Source organism: Canis lupus, chromosome 1, assembly GCF_011100685.1.
Source record: "Canis lupus familiaris isolate Mischka breed German Shepherd chromosome 1, alternate assembly UU_Cfam_GSD_1.0, whole genome shotgun sequence".
Classification (NCBI taxonomy): Eukaryota; Metazoa; Chordata; class Mammalia; order Carnivora; family Canidae; genus Canis; species Canis lupus.
This window is the reverse complement of record NC_049222.1, coordinates 68,473,612-68,499,547: the sequence shown is the minus strand read 5'-3', so window position 1 is coordinate 68,499,547 and position 25,936 is coordinate 68,473,612. Positions and strand designations below refer to the sequence as shown.

Below are 25,936 nucleotides of genomic sequence, written 5' to 3'. Positions count from 1 at the left end.
ACCTGGGAGTTTATTAGACATGCAGGGTCTTGGGCCCACTCCAGATCTAGTGGCTCAGAATTTTCATTTTAGAAAGATCCCCATGTGATCTATGCATATTAATACTGGAAAGCACTGCTGCAGGTTGGTTGGTCTCAATTCTGGCTGCCCATTAAAATGATATGGGGATTTATAAAATACAGGTATCTAAGTACTTCCCATCCCCACCTTCAGCACATCTGATTTCCTGGGTCTGTGGTAAGGCCTAGGCATCAGGATTTTTTTTTTTTTTTTTTTAATGATAGTCACAGAGAGAGAGAGAGAGAGAGAGGCAGAGACACAGGCAGAGGGAGAGCAGGCTCCATGCAGGGAGCCCGACGTGGGATTTGATCCCGGGTCTCCAGGATTGCGCCCTGGGCCAAAGGCAGGCGCTAAACTGCTGCACCACCCAGGGATCCCGGCATCAGGATTTTTTAAAGGCTACAGATGATCCTACCATACAGCTAGGGTTTAGAACCACTGTTCCAGATTATAAGCTTTAGGGATGCTCAGTCCTAAAAATAGAAGATGTCATTTTGCTTGTTTTCTCCTCTGCCAAGGGCATTTCTCCCTCCATTTTCCCCTATTGAGGTTCCTGGATGTTCCTTCCTCACAGGGAAGAGCTGTGGTGACTCAGAAATTAAAGTCTCCACCAATCACTACTACTCTCCCTTGGTCTTATGATGTTAACACTCCGGTGTGTATGAGCTGTCTTATTACTTCATTTATATATTGTCTCTTCCACGTCAGGGAAGAGACCGTAACCAGCTTTGGTCACAGTGTTTAGGAGGGTGTCTTGTACACAGTCAATGTAGTAAAAAAAAATATGTGCTGACTACTATCGTTGTGAAAGAAGAATGAAAAATATTTTGGAGAAGATCAGAGTGTTAGAAGAGAGGGAGAGATGGAAAGGGAGGGAGGGATGGAGAGAACAGTGGTCAAACAGGAAGTGTCTAAATGGGGGAACACTGACCCCCATTAAGGAACTGGAGACCACAGATAAGTGCGGAACAGAACAGAGTTGAAACAACGGTAAGAGAAAATTGTCTTGTGATTGGAGAGGCAGAGACTGAGTAATGTCAGGATATGGCTATTATGACACCCGTGTAAAGTAATTCAGGTTTTTGTTTGTTCGTTGGTTTGTTTGGAGGTAATTCAGTTTTGACCCAGGGAAGAGTTAAGGGAGTGGAGGAAGGGAGGGGAAGAAAAAAAAAAGATACCAAATGTTATCAAGAAAGTAACAATACCCAAGGGTTACTGATCAGATAAAGGCAATGTTTAGTTCTGGGTGGATTAAAAGTGGTCACCACTTCCTGCTCTCCCATGAAGAGGTAAAGTCTAGAGTCTTTTTCCCACCGCTTAAATCTGGGTTAGATTTATGACACACTGTGAACCCAAGAGTGTGCCAGAGGAATACTGCATGGCTCTTGAGCCTCAGTGTCAAAGGGCTCAGTATTTTCTGCTTTCAGATTCTTGGAACCCCCTGCTGCCTTACGGATAATCCCACCAGAGTCTTCTTGAGGAAGAGAGGCAGCTGGGAGCAAGAGAAAGGCAGGCCCAACCATTGTAGTAGAGGCCCTACCCCATCATCTGAGACTCCCAGGCCTGACAACCAAGAACTATCCATCCCCAATCAGCCCAAACTGTCAACCTACAGAAACTTGAGGATATATCCAGTTGTTGTTTGAAGCTACTGAATTTTGGGGTGGCAGCAATACATAACCAACACATTTTCTCAAGTTTTGCAAGTGTGCTTTAGAGTGCAAATTCTTACAAGTTGTAATTCCCAGGCTAAGAACAAGTATTAGTAACATCTTAATTTTATTAAAAGTTATGAAGAATACAAAGGTTCGTTTCCCCCTCAGGCCAAGTTTATCATCATTATAAAGTTCCATTCAACTTCTAGTGAAGGTGGATTTGAGGCAGATGTTCCCAGGATGTGTCAGCAAACAATATGCTCTTTTTACTCTCAAGACCTTGACAGATACTTCATGATAGGACACCTGAGCATGGTTCGTAGGGCAGTGTGTTCTTCAGGAATCCTTTGCTAGCCTTTCTCTAATGTATAATTTAGTACCTACCCATTTCCAGGAAGAAATTGAGTCAGCTCACTGATAATAGTGTGGCTAGAGGTTGCTCACTGATGGTTCCAGAAATGTCCAGGGAAAAGTTTTCTCAGTTTTCCCTTCATACAAGAATAAATCAAGCCCTGGAATGCAGAACTGGAATCTGATTTACTGTAATACACTGCAGAGTAAATTGGTGAGCTAGAAAGCCAAGAGGCATGATGAATACTGATTTTCTCTCATTTATTCTACCCCCTGCCCATCTGTTTTGGTTTCTCATCTTCAGTTGTTGAAATAAAAATGTATTTAATTGCTCTTTCAAGGACTCATACATCCCACTTCATGTCTCTGTGTCCAAAGGTCTGTTATTACCCCACGTCTTATGGTCTCTGTATTTGCTTCTTGAGGAACAAAGTACAAGCACATTTCCATAAGTGAAAGGTAAGTTTTATGGGATGCTCCAAGTAATATACCAACACCTGTCCAAACGGGTCAGAAAGACTTATGGATATGACAGCCACGGGGATTTTTTCCAGAGCTTCTATATAAGTCTAGTTCATGCACTTATAAGATAAACACATGGGGAAATGTGCCTGTTACATAATGGTTTGCTGTTTTATTCTGACACAAAATATTTTACTTATACTACAAGCTACTTTTATTTGCCCTCAAAAAAGACTGAAATGCCTGGCAACAAACACAGGAAATGGGATGCAAATTAAAACCACATTTAATTCAGTAGGAGAGGGAAGATTTGAAGAGTGAATAGAGACATGGAATATTCACGCTATGTAAACAATTGTTCTTTGATAAGGGTGCAGTAACTGCTCAGTGTAAATTAACACCTATCTTGTAATCAGGACCCCAAAAGAACCTCTTCAAACCATTCTATTCAGCAAGAGATAAGGTTATAAAGTGAGATCCTGCCTAAACTGCATGGGAGCAAAAGCAAATACTTCAAGACTATGATTATATTTTACATGACTAAATGTTTCTGAGGCTTTGCCTATAAAAGTGTCAGGATAAATTTGTGCCTAATATTAACAAATGCAGTACTAAATTCAGATCGTTATAGCTGGGCACATGTAAGGGACAAATCATGCAGCTGATATTACAGATCTTTCTGTTAGCAATTAGTACAAAATACTGCATTTCTACCAGAGTCCCCCATGCATAATAACTACAGGCTTACTGTCACAAAAAATTCACACACTACATCCACACCAAAGAAGCTAAAGCTGAAATGAGTGCATTGAGTATTTTTGAAAAGGCCAAACCCATTAACCAATTTTAGGTAAAGATCCATAAATTGTCTGCTCTAATAAAATAGGGATAAATGAGTAAATACACATTTCTAGCAAAAGATAAAATCTGGGTACTTATATTCATGCTTTAATTTAACCCTTTTATATTAAGGCCAGTGAGAGTGCCTAAAATACGGATTTTATATTTTTCTCCATTCCCTTACCCCTTCAAGAGGAAAATTTTAGATGGGATTATATTTAGGGCTTATTCTTTTGTAGAAATAATATCTTCCAAAGTAAAAATTTGCTTTTAATTTCATTAAGTGGGCTTTTTCCCCCTATTATTTCTCTGAATAAAGGGAAAGGTATTCTGTGGGCTTAAGATGAGACTGATGAATTTGTTCTTGCACCAAATTGCTTTATATAAAATTTATATGTTTAACATATCATACAATATATGTTATATAATATACATATAATTATATATAACTATATAATTTGTAATAAACTAATAAATTTGTATGATTATGTTATATAATATAAATTTTATATTTTAATGTTCAAATATGTAATGTATGCTTTATTAAACATATATGTTAAACAAAAATCTGTATATAAGTATATATATATACACATATACAAGTATGTATACATATATACATACATATATACATATGTATGTACATATATATGTAAATGTATGTGTGTGTGTATATATATATAAATATATATATATTTACACACACATAACACAAGTTCATTATGGCTTAAGTACGGCATAACTGTTCCAAAAAAAAGAAACGTTATTTGTAAGCATTATAATAATAATGGGATGGTAACTTTTACCTACACAATATTCACTACATAGCAGGCAATACATTCTTTCTTGCCTTCATTATCTCATCTAATGTTCACAGCAATTCTATAAAGTGCTATTAATATCCTCATTTAAAGGATGAGAAAAGTAGTCACAATCATTATATATATGAGTCTATAAATATTGCTGTGTGAACTTAAAGAGAGGAGAAAATACAAGGTGGTCATAAAGGGGATTTTCAGTGACTTGAAGAGCCTAGAATTAGAATTATAGAAAACCAGAAGTCAGCCTAACCTAAATATTTCATCAGAAACCAATGAGCTGTACAAAATATCATGTTTTTTTTAATAAAGTGGTCAAATAATAACCATGATGCTAATAATGCCTAGAATTTATTGAGCATCTATTATGCTTAGGTATGTTGCATTAGTATTTTGTTTCCATTTTACAGATGGAAGTGATGTAAAGTGATGATTGATGACCATCTCTTCAGATGATGAAGTGAAGCTTCGAACAGTTAACTAAATGGTGTCTCACAACTTGTATGCAGCCAGTCAAGGATTTGAACCTTCTAGAGACACATCCTGACAGCATGTTCCTCACATCAGAAGATGGTCAGTTTCAGGGACACCACAGAAAAGACAGACTACCTTACTTATAAGACCTCCTCTGACTTGAAGATCATATGACTCTATTGTTCTTTGAGGTCAGTGAACTCCTTGGATCTAGCAGAGTGACAACTGTCATCAAATGGAGTTGACTCTTAAAGTAAAGCTTGACAGAAAATAAAGGAAATAGAGATCAGCCTCCTGTAGATGACAGTTCAACAGCACAACTCCTTCCATCAATGGAATGGCTCTCTCAATGTGATATATAAACCATGAGACTGAGTGCCAATAACTAGGAAAATTACCCAGAATCAGAGTGATAGTTGCTGTTCTACATTCTTGTAATCCTGGACCTATCCCAAGGAGGTTGACAAAGGACTCAAAACATCTTTGACCAACAAAACATGCAGATCAGGTACAAACAGGGTGAACAGAAGTTGCTTTTATAGATTCCATGATGTCCGGATTTGAATAACATGCCACAGCTTGGGGTTGTAAAAAACTGCAGTAGATACACTGGCCTTTGGCTAGGAAGTAGCACTTGGGGATTAAGTGGGAGCAGAAAGAGGATGGCATTTAAGGGGCAAGGATGGAGCGTGGTCACATGTCCCATAAGCAAAGCCACAACTCATTAAATAGCATCTGGAGGTCAACTGATACTCTCTCATTATCTTTTATTATGAAAGTCTCCTTTTCTTTACGGTGATCAGCCACATTGTACTGTTTTGTTCCTGCTCTCATTTACAAGGAGCAATAATTGCCATTAGCAATCATCGTTGATTTACAGGAGCACAGCAGCGTTCTAGTAATAATACAGAAGGGCCACTGTGTTATTGTGGTAAGATTCTTGCCAGCAATTGGATATTAAAAACAATAATCTTGGGACGCCTCGGTGGCTCAGTCTACCTTTGGCTCAGGGCGTGACCCCGGGGTCCTGGGATCGAGTCCCACATGTGGCTCCCTGCATGGAGCCTGCTGCTCCCTCTGCCTAGGTCTCTGCCTCTCTGTGTGTGTCTCTCATGAATAAATAAATAAAATCTTAAAAAAAAAAAACAATAATCTTGACCATCTCTGCAGATCAGTGTCAAGGTAGGATAAAACCTCAGATCTTAGCTTTTACCAAGTGGCTGAAAAGTGTATATATATTTTATATAGTTAAGGGGCACTATCACATTTAGCTAGGTTTCAGGTAAAAAACACACTTCATGATTGCTTTTGCTACACCGGCAAGCAAAACCTCATCTTAAATGTTATATTTTAGATAAATTGTGACTATAAATAATAAAGCTCTTATATTCCTAATATCTCATATGCAATGAATAAAAATAGGAAGCATCAATTCGATATTTATAAAATGCTATTTCAGGCACTCTTTATGGAATAACATCTTGCCAACAGCTCCCAATTTTAATTTCTGTTCTATATAAGAGTAATATATTTTACTATGCCACTCATAATCTATTTTAAACATTACATGAGTTGTTTTGTGTTAACTACTGATCTGTAGAAAATAGGACATGAACAAATCCAAGTTTTGTGATTCACCATACAGAACCTTACTATTAAATAAATGTCTTTCTTGCTCATTCTCAAATTTCAAAAAGGCAGGTGGTTCTTCTCGTTTTATAAAATGGTATGTAAATTGTGAATGAGGGTTAGAAGAGGAGGTTGGCTTTGTATTAACCTAACATACTAAGGAGAAATCCATCCTGTTTTCTGAAAGTCCAACAAAATATCTCTTCAGAACTCACCAACATGTTAGAGTTATCCCAAATTATTCCTATCAGAAAAAAATGAAAATGTCTAGAAAGAAATCTGAGCACCCAGCTAGTGCTTTTTTCACTTCCATAGAAGGCAGGACTCTCTACCTCACAATCCCTGATGAATAAAAAAATCTATCCTAACTAGCATATAACTATCATAACGTTTTAAATCTTAGAGGAGAGAGTCTCAGCAGTTAGTAGGAAAAAAAGTTTGTACCTATTAACATTATATATATCTAAAATTTTTCAAAAAAAATAAAATTTTTCATTTTTAGCCCATTTTATCTTTATTCTTTACTGAGGTAACATGGGCTTTAAGTCCAAGAAATAAAGAACTGAATTGATTAATGTTGAATATAGTGGGAAAACCACGTCTGCTTTCACTGTGTTGCATTGGCATTCAGTGTAAAAGAAAGTAAGATTTGTAAGGCAGACCCAGGTTCAAATCATAGCTCTGTTGAAAAGTCACTGTGAGCTTTGAAAAATAAATTACCTAAATTCAGTTTTGTTACCACACAGTAGAGATAATAATGTTTAGAGATGTTGCAATCATGAAAAGCATATAAGGTGCTTACTATAGTGTCTTGTAAGTGGTAAGCTCTCAACACGGGTGAAATTTTAAAGAATTACTATTATGATGAACCACGTGCAGTGAAAGAGGTTTTGGAGAATGCCTGGGGTCTGAAGACAGGGCATTGGTTAGACATGCCCCGGCACTGGCTCCGATTGGTGAGGTTGGTAACTTTGGTAGGTTGAATTTGGCTCACTATGAGGGACTCTGCTCTAAATATAACCTACCAAGGGCACAGATTATTTGTGTAAATTCCTCTTGACAACAATGGAAATTCCATGTATAAAAGGCCTGTGTCCTACAAGAAATCCACCATTTTGGATTCCATAAAAACCTAGCTTGGTCATTGGCAATTGTTAGTGGCAGCTACAAGTCTCTAAGGTCAGCAGGGTCATGGTCAGTGGGCTCGAGGTCAGCGGGGGTCACAGCGGGGGTCGCGGTCAGTGGGCTCGAGGTCAGCGGGGGTCACAGTCAGCGGGGGTCGTGGTCACAGGTTCAAGGTCAGCAGGGGTCACAGTCAGTGAGGGTCGCAGTCAGTGGGCTTGAGGTCAGCGGGGGTCGCAGTCAGCAGGGGTCCTGGTCACTGGGCTCGAGGCCAGTGGGGGTCAAGGTCAGGAGGGGTCACGGTCACCGGGCTCGAATTCAGCGGGGGTTGTGGTCAGCGGGGGTCCCGGTCAGTGGGCTCGAGGTCAGTGGGGGTTGCGGTCAGAGGGGGTCACGGTCAGCGGGGTCATGGTCAGCGGGGGTCCCAGTCCCCGGGCCTGAGGTCAGCGTCCCCCTCCACTGCCCGCCCACTCCCTGTGCCCAGGTACGCACACACACACTCGGAGCCCTGGCGAGCGTGCCCGGGCTGGCAGCCGTCGCACTTCGGGCCGGTGGCCCCGGGCCGGCAGGTGCACAGCCCCGTGGCCGGGTCACAGGGCAGGGGCAGCGAGCCTTGCGGGTCACACTCACATTCCTGGCAGGTGCCGCCGGGGCTGCGGGGGCTGCCGGTGTAGCCGGGGCTGCACCTGGAGGAAAGTGGAGGAAGCAGAGGTCAGCGTAGGCCCCGTGGCCCTGGTGGGACAGGACCAGTGGGGAAACCCCTCCCAGAAAGGACCAGGGACTGCACACCTGAGGTCTGCACAGATCAAGATGCAAAACCAGAATCGTTCGGGGGACGAGGAAGACACGTGCAGAGGGCTTTTCTGGTTGATGGAATTCAAAACTTAATCATAAAAATGATGATTAATGATACGGAGTGCGGTAAGAATTTATTGATGATTCATTAATGGAAGATCAATCCACTAGTGAGAAGAAGGAAGTTCTTGCTAAGGTATCGAGCTTATTACTTCAATTTGGAGATATACATGTTTGAATATATATATTTTTTCATGTTTACTCGTGTGCTTTGGTATTCAGGGCTCCAACCTAGCACTTCCTCTCAGGACACTGACAGTAAACATTCGCCTGTAAGGACCATTCTTAGTTTCCAGTGCCCTACAGAATCAGGCAGTAGGCCGCATTTTGTGGGCCAACTTGCCCACCATTGCTCTAGATCATAAACATTGTTTTGAAGTCTTCTTTTTTAAAAAAATTATATATAAGTGGAATTAGAGACTGACACCTGAGCTTTCCTAGACTCACGCATCTTAAAGCTCAAAATGACCAAATAATTCAACCCACTAATTTTACTGACAAGGAAAAAGAAGTAATTAAGCGGCAATATACTACATTTTCTATTTAATTTTACTGGTCTTTTTAGCACATCTTACTGAAGATGGATTTTTTATTATATACCCAAAGAAGGGGGCTAATGTTATGCAAATAAAATACATAACATTAATCTGAGAGATTAGAAAGGAAATCCAACTAGATGAACCGCAAATGAAATCAATTCATGGACTCTTCCACCCGTTCGCATATCCATTTGCCTAAGGACAGACCACAGGGGTTATGTTACTGGAAGTCTGGTAACAACAAGATGCTACCAGGACTTTGAGTTACTCAGGATGGTCCCAAATTACCTGTTGTCCTGATTTAATTATTAAAACACTTCCTATCCTCACAGTATCCCAGTTTGGACAACAAATTATATGTTATATATATGGTCAATTAAATATAAACAAAACCCAGAATTTTTGTTCCAGAGACAAGTGTGGGAGGAAGTTGAGACACAATAGGAGGTCAAAGCCAAAAATCACTAACATTAGGCCTATACTCCTGAATGATTTTTGTGGCCTGGGGTTGTGGAAATTTGCACAACTTGTGAAAGTTCATTTATCTTGTGCTGGTTAGAAAAGGCAAACCAAAAAAAAAAAAAAAATAAGTTATCCATTACTAGGTTTTTATACATTTGGAGTTTTAATTGTTACCTTATTTCAATGTAAGATTATAAATGCTCAATAAAACTACCATTTAAACAAGTCCACTTAAATTATTTCTTAACATTTACAGGTGAAAGAATTCTATTCTAAGCAGGTTCAGGTTGATTAAATGCTCATAGTTTACTACAAAAGTAACAAAGAGAAAGCATGGTGAGGGTTTCCTACATTACAGGGACACTCAAAACATGTAAGCAATTTTAGACCTGAGCTGATGAGCTTAGGCAGGTCATAAGATGATTTTAATGATTCAAGAAAGTCTCAGAAGGGGAACAAATTTATTTGGAAAGTCACAATAAAAATTTAACCAAAACCTTTGGTTTAATTTAGCGGAATAAAAGCAATTTTTCAGGGAAATATAACTTGATCATTTATATGTTAGAGATGATGAATGTAAAGCTGTAACAACATCTGAGAACTGCAAAAACTATTCAAGCCATTCACATTTGATAGTTGTATGACCCTGTTCATCTATATGCTATATGAACTGCCAACTCCTATTGATTAAACATTAATGGATATGAAAAAAAATAAATTTTCTATAATCACTTTGCCTTAAGACAGTAACTGTCAATTCGGTGCACCCTTCCAGTCTTTTCTATATACATGCTTTCATAGATAGTGGGAACTCCAATTTATAAATGTAGTATACTATCGAACATTTTTTTCATAAATTACTGCAGATAACACCCTTGGTGTCCAGGGACACTTTTAATCATCATTCTACTGGTATTTTCAAGGGCATGAAATGAATATTAGTCTAGCCATGAATACCAAAGCACACTGGTAGACATGAAAAATACATATATTCAAATGTATATATCTCCAAAACAAATGGATTTTTTTTTGGATTTTTGTATTACTTTGAATTATTTAATTGCTGTTAATTTCTGTGGGCATAAAATTGTGAATGCACTGTTATATGCAAGTATTGGATATTCTGTTTAGAGTTTTCACACGCAGAATTGTTTGGAAATATAATTTGCAAACCTGTAGAAAATTCATTGGAATTCACAAAATTTAAGTTTAATTATTTAGTTATCTACTTACTTCCATTATTAACACAATCATTGCTGGCTATATCAAAAGAAGACTTTTAGATGGGGAGTATACAATTAATATTGATTTATATTTGGAAAGAGATTGATAGTTTAAGGAGTTCTCCTAGAAGAACCCAGCAAAGGAGTGGGTAAAGCAGGGCATGGAAAGGAAAAAGTCCAAGCAATGTCCTGATTCCATGAAAAACTCTGCCTGATTCCATGAAAAACTCTGGAGCAAGCATAAGCATAAGCATCTGGATTTTGTACTTCCATGCTAGTCAGTCATTGGCTAAGGGCCCCTGAAAGAAGGTGGGGTAAATTCTCAGGCCTTAGGGAGAGGAAGCACTTAGGCAGGGCACCAATGTATCCTCTACACCTTCAATCTTCACAATGTTAGTGTAAAGTGAGTAGAGCATCAGCTATTGATACTCTAGGTAAAAAAAAAAAAAAAAAAAAAAAAAAAAAAAAAAAAAAAAAAAAAATTAGGACCTACCTAAATTAGTGGAGCTAGACTATGTCCATGGATAAACACTTAGAGAAAAAATTTTTATTACTGTATTTTTAGAATAGAAGACAATCACCTTTTTAAACATTTAGGCATGATTGACTAATTATATGCTAAATGTATTTGAAATATACATATGTATTTATTTTACTATAAATATAAATATTTGTATTTTTAAAAACTTGTTATCAATTAACACCAAAACTATCATGTATGTATACTATAAATAGTTACTTTAGAGGTAATACCTAAAACATACTAAAAATGGTGGTGATAAGCTTCAATATCCAGGATACTGATCTTACGGAAAATATGGACCCAGAAGATATTAATTACGGCCTTCATAGACAGTCTGGAATTGTGTTTCTTAATTTATCATTTGTATTACAGTTTATATTCAATTTAACAGCTACATAAACACATTATCAGATTTTGTAAAAAAAATACGGTGAAAAAGAGGGGAGGTGGTAGAGGGACAGGTTAAATAGGTGATGGGGATTAAGGGTTCACTTGTGATGAGCACTGAGTGTTGTATGGAAGTGTTGAATCACTAAACTTTACACGGAATGTTAACTGGAATTTAAATAAAAACTTAAAAAGAAACTTTAAAAAATATGGTGAGCAGAAGCATTTAAGTAATATTGTTTGCTTATTGTTAAGGGAAACCCAATAACAAACACTTTATTGTTTCCATTGTTCTAAGAATGCTTAATATATTCACGCTCTGAATTACGTATACATTTGGTGCTATAGTGCCATAATGCTCAGAATAGTGACATGCACAGTGTTAGCCAATATTTTCCAGTGGATTAAGATGAGAATTATGTGTAGCCAGCTTTTTATCATTATTAACTATGATAATATACAGATATATAGATGTGTATACACTACACGTATGTGTGTACACTAAATATAGATGTATAGATATGTGCTATATATAGAGATACGTGTACCCTAAAACATAAATTAGATAACTGTAAAATAATTTGGAATCTTTGAGAAAGTCTACATACAAAATGGAAATAAACAACTGTCTTCAGAGAAAGTCTACCAAGATACAGAAATAAAAATAGTTTGGCAAGCCTATGAACTGCTAGAGAAGATGAAAATAAATTATGAAAATAATGAGTTCTTTTTTACTTTGGTCCTTTATGATATGATCTCTATGTTTCATGAGTATTCATACCGTTCACAGTACTGGCCTTCGTACCCCCGAGGGCAAGCGGTGCAGCGGTAATCATCGAGGCCTTCCAAGACACAGGAAGGGCTGAAACTGACAAAAAGAAAAAAGATTGTAAAAAATCTTTAGCTTATTTATTTTATATATTTAAGTATTTCTGTCATTATCCAGGTGATTGGGACTTATTTTGAGTTGGTTATAAATGACATATCCACAATTATTTATGTTTCTATTCAAAGGTAGGATATCACAACAAAATAATACCCATAATAATCCACAAATATATGGTTGTTTTTTAGTGAATTTACAATGCCTCACACTGACTATGTAAACATTTTGTAATTTTAATTATATGGCAACCATAAAAGTATTAAACATCCAGCAAGTGTCCTGTTTTCCATGAATTGAAAGAAAAATATGGCTAGAATTCATGTGCATTTGCCTGAAAGCAGAATAAGTATGACTGAATGTTTTTCAAGTAAAAAAAAAAAAAAAAGGTCCTAAAAGCTATATAACTTTTTTTCTGAAAATTCAGCCCAAATTGCCACTAGCACTTCAACACATGAAGTGTGAATAAATATTTCACTTAAAATAAGAATGCCTTTTCTAATTTACATACAGATTTCAAACTAAATTTATTTTAAACACAAAGTAATGTGATTTAGTGTGGGGAAAGGAGGGAAATTGCTCTACAAGAAAATGAATAAGATTTTCTGACAATTTTATGATCTTTTCTATTAAGCAGGTCTTCTAGAACTTGCCCTGTTCTTACTGCTGCACCGGTAGACCACAGCCAGTCAGGCTTTGCTGGGATTTCTGATCATCCTACCTTACAAAAGAAACACTTAGGAAGACTTGAAAACTAACCTGTACTAACACGCAGTTTTAGGTTGCTACAAACTTCTTTCAAGAGGATTCCCACTAGATAAAACCACAGGATGCACTGGGAACTTAGAAGGAAAAAATAATAATATATTTGTTGCAAAATGGTTATGCTGTAAATATCATTTATCTTTTTGTTGGTCTGCTAAAGAAGTTGATGTCGATAAGGATGTGTTGTGTATAGGCCAGGGCCTCGACTCCTCTTGGGCAGGTGCCATGAGGAGCCTATTTTAACTGTCTTCTGGTGAGTTCAATCAATAGCACATGATTGAGTAATAAACTCTAACCTTTGCGAAATACATGAACAAATTGATCTACTACTCACACACTCATTATCCGACAAATTTATTTTTTGCCTTCTCAAAACAGATCCACAAATACATAATTGACACTTTCTGGCAAGCTTTTAGCTCTCTCAGTTAAAGCTTGATGCTGAGTGCATCTGCACACACACACACATACATGTGCATACACCACAAACTCATATATCACATTTCAAAGTCCTGTGTGTGTGTGTGTGTGTGTATGGCACTTGGAAACAAGTTTTTAGACTTTTCAAGTGAAACTCTAGAGAGCCAACATAATTAAACCATAATCCTCTACAGTAATATATCTGCCTCAATTACTATGCAAGAATGTTAGAATTCTCCTTGAATAGTTGATAGGAACGTTTTTGAGCTATGATATTATGGTGTTTTGAAACCTTTCCTTGAATCACATATAAGGGCTTACGAAGGAGGGTGTAGGGTTCACAGCTTACTTCAAGTTAGAGTAGATTCTTACTGCCTACAACTCCTTCATCCGCTCTTGGTTCTCATATGGTCTCCAGGGCCGCTCAGAAGTCCTTGTGCCATTCTCTCGGCAGCCGCCCTAGACGTTTCCTTATGTTTGCTAATTCCAAATTTGCCTCAAGAGAGTTTCTAAGATTTAGAGTTTGCTAGTCTGTCTTGTTCCCGTGGATACGATAGAGAGGAAATGGCTTCCTGGATCCCACCCCCTCCTCCTTTTTATCCTAATTCCCTGGTTGTCCTTTTTCAGTCTCCTTTGCTGACCACACATCGTGTCCTTGACCTCTTCATGTGCCTCCCACTTCAGTCTCCAGATTTCTCCCAGCCTGTCCTGTCCTCTCCCCTAGATGGTCTCGTTCAGTCTTGAAACCTTTGCACCTACCCTAAAGGATCTAACACCGAGTTTCCACCTCCAAAACACCAGCGACCTTTCTATGATTTTCCCCTTCTCATCGCCGGTCACTCTGTGCTTCCATTTGTTCTGCCGTGAACCACCGAGTCAACTCTGTCTCCCTTCCTCTCCCGTTCCACCTGCGCTCTACCTGAAACTGCTGCTCCTGCTGCCATCACCGGCATCACTGCCTGATGCTGTTCCAAGTCGCCTCCTGCCATTGGGAGACTTGGCAGCTAGGACATTTCATTGACCACGGAAGCTTCTCAGAATCATATGTTGGTCACTCTTCCCGGACACCACTCACTCTTCTCAGCTGCCCTGGATTCACGCTGTCTGCTAAGCATGGGCCAGTCCCCTGGCCAGTGTACCCGCTGTCTCCTCTGGCGGGCCTCTCCCCCAGGTAGGCACGCGGCTCCCCGCCCCCCATCACTCCATTCATCTCTATCCAAGCCTTTGTTTATGAAGATCTTCACTGGGGCCCCTCTCTAAAAGGGCACCGGCCACTCTCGATTCCCTGGTAGCACTTTTGCTGCCTGACGTTACATTATACATCTGCTGGTGTTGTGTTCGGCTTTACTGACGTCTGACCGGTAAATAAAACCATAACATAATTAAATTGTGCATGTGATGACTTGGTATACACATATGTACACATAAATGAACACATCTATCACCCCACATAGCTGCCTATATATATACATATATATATATATATATGTTTTTTTTTTTTTTTTTTGGTGAGAACATAGGTCCTATTTGCTTAGCAAGTTCCAATTATGCAATAAAGCATTATCAGCTACAGTTCCCATGTTATATATTAGTAGATCCTCAGATCTCCTTCGTCTTACACCTGAAATTGTATCCTTTTACCAGCCTCTCCCGGTTTCCCCCACTTCCCCACCCCCTGGCAACAGCCATTCCACATTTGGTTTCAGTGGGTTCCTGTTTGTAAAATTCCACACGTTAAGTGAAACCACACAGTTTTTGTCTTTCTCTGTCTCGCAGAGATTGCTAGCGTGTTTGGGAAAGAACAAGGGACTCAGATGCGGCATCACCGGGGAAGAGGAGAGGGCACTGATTGGGAAAGGCGGTGAGATTGCAGAGGGTCAGGGTTTCTTCTACTTTGATGAAAAACTATCCGACCTTTCCTGGAGTAGGTGGTGGAAAACCCTGAGCAACGCTGCACAGTCACGGTGGTTGACGGTGTGTCATATTTGCTTTGGTAAGAAATACTGAAAAACTAACGTGTGGAAATGAGCGAGCATCATTCCCCATGCCTCACTCCTTCATTTTCCCTGGCTGTGCAGATCAGAGTCACCGAAAGGAGGTATCTCAGCCTCCTCCATCTGTGGTTCAGAATCTATGTTTTTTCTTTTCTTTTCTTTTCTTTTTTTCTTTTCTTTTCTTTTTTCTTTTCTTTTTTTCTTTTCTTTCTTTCTCTTTCTTTCTTTCTTTCTTTCTTTCTTTCTTTCTTTCTTTCTTTCTTAGAATCTATCTTTCTATCTTGGGAAGAAGAGTCTCTCCTCTTTACTCTGGCTGGCTTCCTTGCTTTGTATTTTATTCATTCATTCATTCATTCATTCATTCATTCTTTATTTATTTATTTATTTATTTTTCTTGCTTTGTATTTTAATTCTTCTCTTCTTACCACACACAGGTCTTTGGTTTGTTAATTAACATGTTAAACTTTAGGTGGTGGTGATAGGAGTGCATCCCAAAATCACTCTAGTAGGTTTGAACTAAAATTTCTTCTAATAATGCAGGGGAATAAAATCGAATAAAATTTTTAGAGGATATACGTATTTATAAAAATATGTATTATATGTATGTAAGTTTTTCACATACTGAGTTATGATATTTAAAAAAATGAATTCTTACAATGGTAGCAGTAAAGAAAGCTTGAAAGCCATTGAACTGGCCACCTTGATTTGGTATTTTGATTCTTACAGGGTTCTTTCCATAAAAATATACTTAAATTATAAAAATCACAGAAAGCGAAAATGAAAACATACCCTTTTATCGATTCTGCTCACCGGTCACGGTAGCACTTTCTTTTCCTTGACGTTTCTTAAAGCGATAAACTGATATCCTGCTACCACGGTGCCTGTTTCCACTACTGACTGTCAAACTGCCCCACAACCCTCACCGGCAAGGGCATCCATGTGTATTTGGTCTCCTCTGGGAGCAGCTGCCCTCTCCCTGGGGGTGTCCTTAGCTGGGGGGGAGGGGTCTCAGTTCTCTTCCTGACAGCTCCCGTCTTGGCTCCTCTTTCTCTTCTGGTTTCTCTAGTGGAGGCCATTCCGTCTTTCCTTCTTTCCACGTGCTCCGCTTGGGTAACACGCCCCTGGGAAATCTTACCCAATTTCAATTCATTTATTAACATATCTCTTCCTTCATCTGCCCTTCCAATTCTATTTTCATTTTCTGCAGCTATTTGCATATTTCCATCTGGACAGATCTTTCATATTTAATTTTGAACCTATTTGGAGCATCGCTCTTCTGTCCTCTGCAGCAGCTCTCTCTTGAATTTCCGGTTCGGGTTAATCGATTTACTACCCTTCGTGAGGTCAACCCAGTTATCAACGCTTGTCTTCAACTCCTGCCTGGCCCCAACCCTTCAGACCAAATTTGTTAGCACTTCTGGAGAGCTGCATTCACCCATGTTCTTACAACCGTCCCCTTGTCTTCCTTCCTGTTCCTACGGCCTACCTTCAGGTTCTCATAAAAATTGCATAATTAGCACAACAGCTTAAATTAATCATGCTCTTCAATTTGTTCCTGGGCCTGTCTGAATTCAACATTTTACTTACCTCTCCCATAACAGTCTTCCTAAAGTGTGGCTCTGATCACATTAACCTTTTTTGCTTGTTTGTTTTAACTAAAAACTTGCAGTGTGTCCTCATTACGGAGAAAATTAAAGAACAATTTCTTAGATGGGTATGCAAGGATTTCTATAGCTTGGCCTCCATCCTCCTACTCCTCTTCACCTGCCGTTATGAGCTCTATCTGAACTCCATGCTGCAAGCTCTTGTTAGTTCGTAAACGTGAAGAACTGGTTCCTAAGCTTTTGTTCCTGTAATCTCCTGCTATCTCCACCAACAGAAACCTTCCCATCCACCGTTTATGATCTATTAGAAATGCTACTAATTCTTTCCATATGTTCTTAAAGCTTCCAAAATCGAGTGTGGTATTTTGTGCCTTTGAATTCCCTTGACATTTAAGTCGACTTCTCTTAAGACACGTTTTATTGTGAGCCTTTTCAACCGATGTTATGATTCATTGTTACCAAAGAAATGATCAGTTAATTGCTGAATCTTTCTAATCCAATGGCTCACATTTTAATAACAAAAAAAAATAGCATTCTCTTGTTTAAATCTGAGAGGGAGATTAGGGAGAGGAAAATAGACATAATATGACTTTTCATACACCTACCACTTGGTGGTTGGGTGAATAAATAGAAGAGTTTATCTAACAGTTTATATTTGACAAAAGATCTGTGATTCTCTTAAACAAAAAAAAGACGAGCTTGCAGAAGAAAGGGAGACGATTTAGATGAAAATATTTTCAGGATGTATATAAAGCCAATGATGAAGAAAAAAACCACAAAACAACTCAAGATAAGGTGTCCAGGATTCTAATTCTGACCAAACTGCTGTACAGTCTCCTCAAAAGCAAATTCTTAGAGAAAAAATTGCCCTACCAGGTAGAAATTGAAGTCTATAAATCACTTAGCTCGAAGTATAGACAGCCTTTGCAACAAGGGTTTTCATCAATATATAAACCAATGCAGAATGTGCAGACAGCACTGAAATAAAATATTCTGGCTTTTGTTTCCCCTTGTGGCTGTGTTTCCATGGTACCAAGCTCAGACCATCTTAACAGAAAAGGATTGTGATTCTGGAAAACATGGACTTATTTTGGAGCAGAAAAATAAGTCACCCTCCTTTAACTATTTTTTTTCAATTATTTTCTTGATAATTCTTTACAAATTGTGAATTAAACACACAAGATGAATGGAAAGAGTTGCAAAAGTCACATAATATGCACTCAAATAATTCTTCATAGCTGACTTTGTCAGAACTATATGCAAATACAAGATCCTTATAAAAGTGTATAAAATTATGCACATGTGTACATATATCATTTATTTCATAAACATAAATTATGTCAATATGAGAATTTACATTTTAATTAGTGAGTATTATTTATTTGGGACAGGCTTTGAATGGAAAAATAAACCATAGAGCGTTATGTGCTCACTTTTGTCATGTTTTTACATTGTTTAAAAAAATATCTTACATTGAGTTTTTGTCTACACGGAAAAAATAGTTAAATCATAGAAAGCCTTGTGCTACACAGATGGTGCTACTGATTGGGAAATATGGTAATATTTCTTAATCTTACTTGTTGCTGGAAGAAATTAGAGGGCAAGCACATTGCTGACAGTCATTTGGCAATCCCCTGACAATTCCATAATATCCCAGAGCACATCGTTCACAGAAGTCACCAGCAGTGTGATGTTGACAATTCTGTAAAAAAAAAAAAAAAAATGGGGGGGTAGAGAAGTTTGTTTTTCATTTACTGAGAGTTAGAATGTAATTTTTCATACAGCTCCTGTGAACAGACACAGACACACACACATATCATTGAAAAAGATCTTGATATATATATATATATATACTTGATATATATATGTACACATATTATATATATATATATATATATGTATGTTTTGTTTTGTTTTGTTTTTAGAGAGAGAGAGAGAGGGTGGGTGGGGGGTGGGTTGGGGGAGAGGGAGAGGGAGAATCTTAAGCAGTCTCCATGCCCATCAGGGACATGACACCGCGAGGCTCCATCTCGTGACCCTGAGATCATGACCTGCACTGAAATCAAGAATTAGATGCTTAAGCAACTGAGCCACCTAGGCGCCCCTTGATATACATATTTTTAAAGAAATTCTTTCATAAGAGAAACTAATACTGGGCTGTTGTAGCTATACTGACAATAAGAATTTATTTTCTCTTTTTCCTGTATCAATCTCTGTATAAATTTTCTCTTATTCTAATCTGGGGAACATACTTCACAAATTTATATAATTTATTATATCATCTGGACATTTATGTTTCTTCTCCACAAGGTGCTAGAAAAGTACTAAGAATGCTGGGACCTTAGTCCTAGCCTGTCAGAGGACGCTCTGAAACCAAACCAAGGTGGAAAGCATAAATGTTTTAAGAGGCAACGAGAGCAAAGAAAAAGGTCACCCAAGTTCCTACACTAAGAATGCTATTTATCTAATTCTTGCCATATGTTGATAACTCTTTATAAATAGAGAGCACCCAATTTGAAACCAGGAATCCCAGGTCAATATTTTCTTTTTCATGTTTGCATAATAAGAAGCACTCAGGTAATATGCTTTAAGATATTTCCATAAGGAAATGAGAATAGTTTCAGAATAGTGGGTAGTTTTGTAATTAAAATTCTCATAAAGTTGGGGATCCCTGGGTGGCGCAGCGGTTTGGCGCCTGCCTTTGGCCCGGGGCGTGATCCTGGAGACCCGGGATCGAATCCCACGTCAGGCTCCCTGCATGGAGCCTGCTTCTCCCTCTACCTGTGTCTCTGCCTCTCTGTCTCCCTCTGTGTGACTATCATGAATAAATAAATAAAATCTTAAAAAAAAAAAAATTCTCATAAAGTTGAATTATATTTAAAACACCGCAGTAATTCATATAATAAGGACATAGGGAGAGCTACGTGCCAGGTACTGAAAGGAATCAAGTGAAGGGGAAAAGGTAAAATGACATCCAACCCTACACTAATTTATTTCTACTTTGGGAAAGTAATTTTAAAATGGCAAATAAGAGGCATGGCAGCAGGAATGCAATATTGACTGTTTTCCAATGGAAATCTGATACTTGACTTTGGGAGTTCAGAAAAAGGAGGAAACAGGAGGAACATGGGGTTGTATTTTAGCTTGATTTTACAACACAGGGTTTAGAGTGATCAGAAGGATGACTTCTTATCAATGATATCAAAAGGAAAGTTGAGAAGCCAAAAAGTCAATAATATCACATGGTCTACCTTCGTGGGCTGATCTGAACAACTCAGTTGGAGCCACAGAGACACCCGTGGGCTCCATACTGAACTGGGCCCACATCTCTCATGCTGGGCTTCTGGCTGAATTCAATCAATCAAGAAACACATACTTAGTTTTCTGTGTGTGTCCTAATGGCCAGACAACGTCTGGTATGGGGTGTGTGCTTATTCACAACACACAGTAATTGAAGTCACTTCTCCAGACATTGCCATGGGATTGTAAATTTTTAGAACTTCTCTTGACTCTTTTTTTTTTTTTTTCCTCAGAGTTTCTGCTATTGCATAAGGTGAAATCATGACATTACCATGTTCTGTTTTCTCCATTTTGGAGGCTATATTTGAAAATATGCCACTTACAGATGCTTTTATAATAAAGTGGATCCAGTTTCCTATATAATAGGATACAAATTTCAAATACTCTCATTCTTCATCCCCCTATTTTCAGAGAAAAGGAAGCACTCATCTGAGTTCCCCCAGCTTCCTTTGAAAGACTCACCATCTGTTTTGCAGTACTTTCCATCCCTCAGCATTTATTTCTGTCCATAGGAAGTGGTGCTTGTGCTTTGTCTAAAGCTACTCTCTTCCTAAACTGGATTCCTTGCCTTTCTGCCTCCCCCTTTTCATCAGCAATTGCACTTTTCCCTTCTTTGCTCATTTTTCCCATTAGCATTTGAAGTTGGTCCAGACTTCCGTAGCTCAAAAAGCATCTCTGGGGCCTCAAGTTTCTGGAAGTTTCCATCCTATCCCTGATAAGCATTTTATTTTTATTTTTATTTTTCTAAAATATTTTATTTATTTATTCATGAGACACACACACAGAGGGGGGGGGGGAGAGGCAGAGACACAGGCAGAGGGAGAAGCAGGGTCCATGCAGGGAGCCTGATGTGGGACTCGATCCTGGGACTCCAGGATCACTCCCTTGGCAGAAGGCAGGCTCTAAACCGCTGAGCCACCCTGAGCCACCCAGGGATCCCCCTGATAAGCATTTTATTTTATTTTATTTTATTTTATTTTATTTTATTTTATTTTATTTATTTTTTATTTCTTTTATTTCTTTATTATTTATTTATTTTTGTTTTCAAGAATTTTTTTTAATAATAAATTTATTTTTTATTGGTGTTCAATTTGGCAACATCAGAATAACACCCAGTGCTCATTTTAAAAGCATTGTTTACATTCCTGATTTCTGTATCTCCCTTCAGCTCTCTCCACTTTAAGAAAGCTTCTGATGTCACCATAACTCCAGGCTCACTAATAAGATCTTCATTGATAAACCAAAATTTACTGACAATAATAAGTCCTCATGATACATGAATTTTCTGCAGCAACTAATATTTCTGGCTACTCTTTGAAAATTTTCTTCCTATGGTTTCTTTAATGGTGGGGTCTGCTGATTTTTCTCCTAATTCTATGGCTACTCTTTCTTATGCTCCTTCGTGGACTCTTTCTTACCTTTCTGTGTAGGAAGATTGGTGTTGTTGATTCTAACTGTGGCTCTCACTTGTTCCTCCTACTTTTCTCACTCTACCTGGGTGATTTCACCCATTACTATGACTTTAGTTATCATCCATTTGCCAAAAACTCTAAATTTTATATAGTCAGGCCAGATAGCTCTAATGAGTTCTAGACTTACATTTCCAAATGTTTCCTGGACAGATCTTTTATATAACAAAAGTGCCTTGAATTTGAAATATCAAAACTTGAGCTCATCTCTCTTTAAACCTAATACTTCTATACTGTTCATTTCATCTGGAGTCACTCTCACCTGCTCAAATGCCAGGCCAGCAACCTAGAGGCCTCTCTCACCCCAGAGAGCCTGTTTGGTCAGTCCACTTAAGATGAAAAAAGGCCAAGTTTCAAGTCTAATGACTTTACAGAAATGTGGTTAACAGAGCAAGGTAATTTGTTGTATTTTATATTAGAATTTATTGTGTAAGTACCATGATCCTCTTTTATTCAGCTATCCAAGGCTTACCAGTATTTTAGCAATGAAATAGCCATCTCATATTTAAGAACAGCATAGCAAGAGATACTGGTTCCAAGATAAAATAATTACCTATGAACTCCAGTGTAAATCATTTGGAAAGGTGCCAAATGGTAAGAGTAAACTGGGGAGTGTTTTAAGAACATATTTTACATTTATGTAAATAAACATGTGCCAAAAAAAAAAAAGATCTTGAAAAATTACCAGCATTTTGCTTTGGTAAAAACAAACCCAGTGCATAATGAATTATTTTACATAACGTAATATAGCATTAATAATTGACTCAAACACTTGATGTTGATCATTACCAGAAATAGATTCAAAAATACGATTTGCTGCTTTTATACCTACCACTCTATGTAATTTCTTCATAGATCAAGCAAATATTTTAACCTTCTCTGGACAATCTTTCACAGGGTTGCTGACATACTAAACTTGGTTAACGAAACCAAATGTTCTGGTTAGGACCATAAACACAGCACATAAATCATGATGTTAATTTTGAAACTTTTTGACACAGACCCTTCATTCGACTTTCCTATTTTGAGACATACTTGTCTTGAATAGAAATTAATCTTTAGGAAAAATTCCTATGCTTTATATGTGTAACGAGAAGTTAAATTATATTCTCAAGAGTGATATTGTATGTTCTAGTACCTTTCCAATAACAGATTAGAATATATGATATGCATGGTTTTTTGCACATGGGAAAACTGGTGCTATATATTCCTTCCACTAAACCAAATAATATAACATTAGTACTATTTGGTTCCTTAGCTCTGAGGTGAAAAGTTGCTTAACTTAGCCTTCTTTCCTTAAAGGGATGCCTCCACACTTCCTCTTCAATATGTTACTGAATGAATGGATCCTCATAAGGCAGCCCTTTTCATCTTATACAATGATAAGCTATGAAGCTTTCCTTATGTTGAATGAAAACATGTCTCATTCTAATTTTTAGTCAATGATCCAAGTTCTGCCTTCTGATGCTGTGAAGAGTAAGTCTTATTTCCATTTCCCAAGGCAGTCCTCAAATGTCTACAAAATAGTATTATTTCTACATATTCTTCAAGTTAAACATTTGATAATCTTGACTACTCAGAATTTCTCTTAAAATACATATTAAAAGTCTCTACCTGAAATTTGCAAATAAAGTGACTGTACTCCCTTCCCTGATCTGAATCTTATAAACCTGACTCTGCAGTCAACTAAAAACTCCTATTTCACAGGAATTACTACCACATGCCATTTCCTCTGCTCTCTCCCTATAAACACTAGACTATAAGCTCCTAGAGGGCAAGGCCCCTGCATTCCTTACCTTGGTATCTTCTCATCACTTACCACAATACCTGCCCATTGGAAATATGTATTAAATGCCACAAGAATGAATAAAACAAATGAGCCTGCCTTACTTCAGAACCTTTTATATTAACTTCATCTTGTTAATTGTGGCTCATCTTTCCACCTGTCAGGCTCTTTTAGCTTCTTGACCACCATCTCATACATTAGGTAACACTTCGGCTCTACATCCTCTATTTGGTAGATCTCATCCAGATCACTGATGATTTTGAACAAGATGCGGTGAAACACAAAGCCTAGGTCTCATCACTGGAGATCTGAACATGCTTCAGGTGTAGAGCAACTTCTACAATCATCAGACTTGTTAATTGGTTACTAAGTTCAGTAACTTCTATACCTGTTAAACTTATTAACTGATTACTATCTGGCCCGATTCTTCAAACTTGTTTTTGAAAATATCATGAAACATTCTGTCAAATGCCTATTTAAACAAACCAGAGTTTGGATCATAGATCTGACCTGTACTGGCTTATGACATAAGCAAATTATTTCATTTCTGTCAGCATTCGTTCATCAACTGTAAAAGAAGGAACGATTTTAAACACCACAAGTTCACTGTAAGAATAAATGAGAAAATAAATCTGTCTGTAGTGATCAGCCTTGGTCCTGGCACACACGTGGACAGTGTTGGACATTTGGTAGCTGTTCCTATTTTTGCTGGATCTGAGATATGATGTGTTACACTTTCTGATGAATTTGATATTCTAATGGGATTCAAGAAGGGTCTCAGATATACATATAATAACCCTAGCAATTAGTCTGAAATGACTTATTTTGAGTGAACCTGTACTGATTTCTAATGAGCTGTATTTATTTTTCTACACTTGACAGATATTAGTTAAGTAAGCAATTCTCATGTTTTAGTGGAGATCAAAATCAATGTTTGCTACATTTTACTTTCGTTTGTAAATCCGGAGTGGCATTTCACTGCTTTCCATCCTATGGAAAATTTCATATTTTCATGATTTTTGCAAATATTTTTCATACATGACTCTTAATCATATTTGCAGATTCTATCAGTAGTCTCGGATAGAATTCACCTGGGCCTTCTAAATCAAATCATTTAATCAGATAACAGTGTGTGTGCTCTCTCACAGTCTGTAGGTAGCATTTTATAGTGGATTTGAAAACTGATTCTTAACATTTTAGCCAAGGATCTAATGGTTACTTAGATTTTCTAAGCATTAATGTTCAGAGTTGTAATGAAATGTCAACAATCTCTATTTGGTTAGGTTTTTAGATAAATTCAATAAGATAGGGTTTAACCTTAAACACGGTAGATTCTAGTTATACGTCTGTTTACCAAACATAGGACTAATTGCTTAATCATAGATGCTAGTGGTTTCAGATAACAGAGCAGATCATAATAATTTATTTTTTCATTTTAAAATAAGAATTGTGATAGAGTGAAAATAATATTTTCACAAATTATTTGGTCTTCAAAAGCTATTTGAGCTAGCTGAGAATTCAATTCAATATTCTCTTCAAAAAAAATGGAAAAAAATCGGAAAAATAATACTGACCATGGGGATGTAGTGATGGTATATACAGACAATTGTAGATACAGATATATAGAGGTGTTTGTGTTATATCAACTTGGAAAAACTATCTATTTACCTACCTATCTACCTAAGAGGGTCTGCAGGTGTATGTTTCTTACTGATTAATGTTTATTCCCTAGCCTCTGCTTCCACTTGGCTTGGGGTTCAATGTGACATAGGTTTTGCTCTTCCATTTTGAAGAAAATTTTCCTTAAGGGACAATTGTCACTGAGCTATTGGTAGTAACACGTCTATGTGTAGGATATATTAATATCTAGAGTGAAGCAACAGTTCTCTGATAACTATCATCAGGAATTTGAAGAGAATAGTTACAAAGAGATGTGGATTTTATTTAAAAATTGAAATGCTTAGACCATGAAGTTTTCTATAGTGTTTTTCTTCCCCTCTCCATGTTTTTGAAGAAAGATCTAAAGAAAAAAGGTGAGGATATTTGGCATGGTGCCAGAGATAATGATTTTTTCATGTTTTGATTAATTATTATCTGATTGATTCTTAGACTATAAATGGCAGATAACATGTACGGTAATTACTATCTTCATAATCATAATCATCATCATCATCATCATTGTTCTCTCTTCTCTGAAGCTTACCATGTACTAAGTAGTGTTCTGTACCCTTTATATAGTATTTCATTAAATCCTTACAAAAACTATGGGTAGGTACTATTATTATCTTCATTTTATAAGTGAGGAAACTAAGACC

General features: G+C 37.5%; 1 protein-coding gene and 1 long non-coding RNA gene across 4 annotated transcripts in view; one reads left to right on the top strand and one right to left on the bottom strand.

Moving 5' to 3' along the window:
• The window catches only part of LOC119870796, a 36,090-nt gene extending 30,382 nt beyond the window's left edge, over positions 1-5,708 (top strand). Inside the window, exons 5-6 of one of the 2 annotated variants that reach the window (XR_005353916.1) lie at positions 2,445-2,525; positions 4,597-5,708. This is a non-coding gene — a long non-coding RNA (uncharacterized LOC119870796). The remainder of the gene's footprint in view (positions 1-2,444; positions 2,526-4,596) is intronic. The other variant, XR_005353915.1, reaches the window with a different exon arrangement.
• Positions 1-25,936, bottom strand: part of LAMA2 (laminin subunit alpha 2) — a 584,053-nt gene that overhangs the window by 155,330 nt on the left and 402,787 nt on the right. For both annotated transcript variants that reach the window (XM_038526758.1, XM_038526759.1), the window contains exons 30-32: positions 18,644-18,768; positions 12,182-12,268; positions 7,904-8,097 (exon numbers count right to left, since the gene is read on the bottom strand). In XM_038526758.1, the coding sequence (XP_038382686.1) occupies positions 7,904-8,097; positions 12,182-12,268; positions 18,644-18,768 (406 nt within the window). The remainder of the gene's footprint in view (positions 1-7,903; positions 8,098-12,181; positions 12,269-18,643; positions 18,769-25,936) is intronic.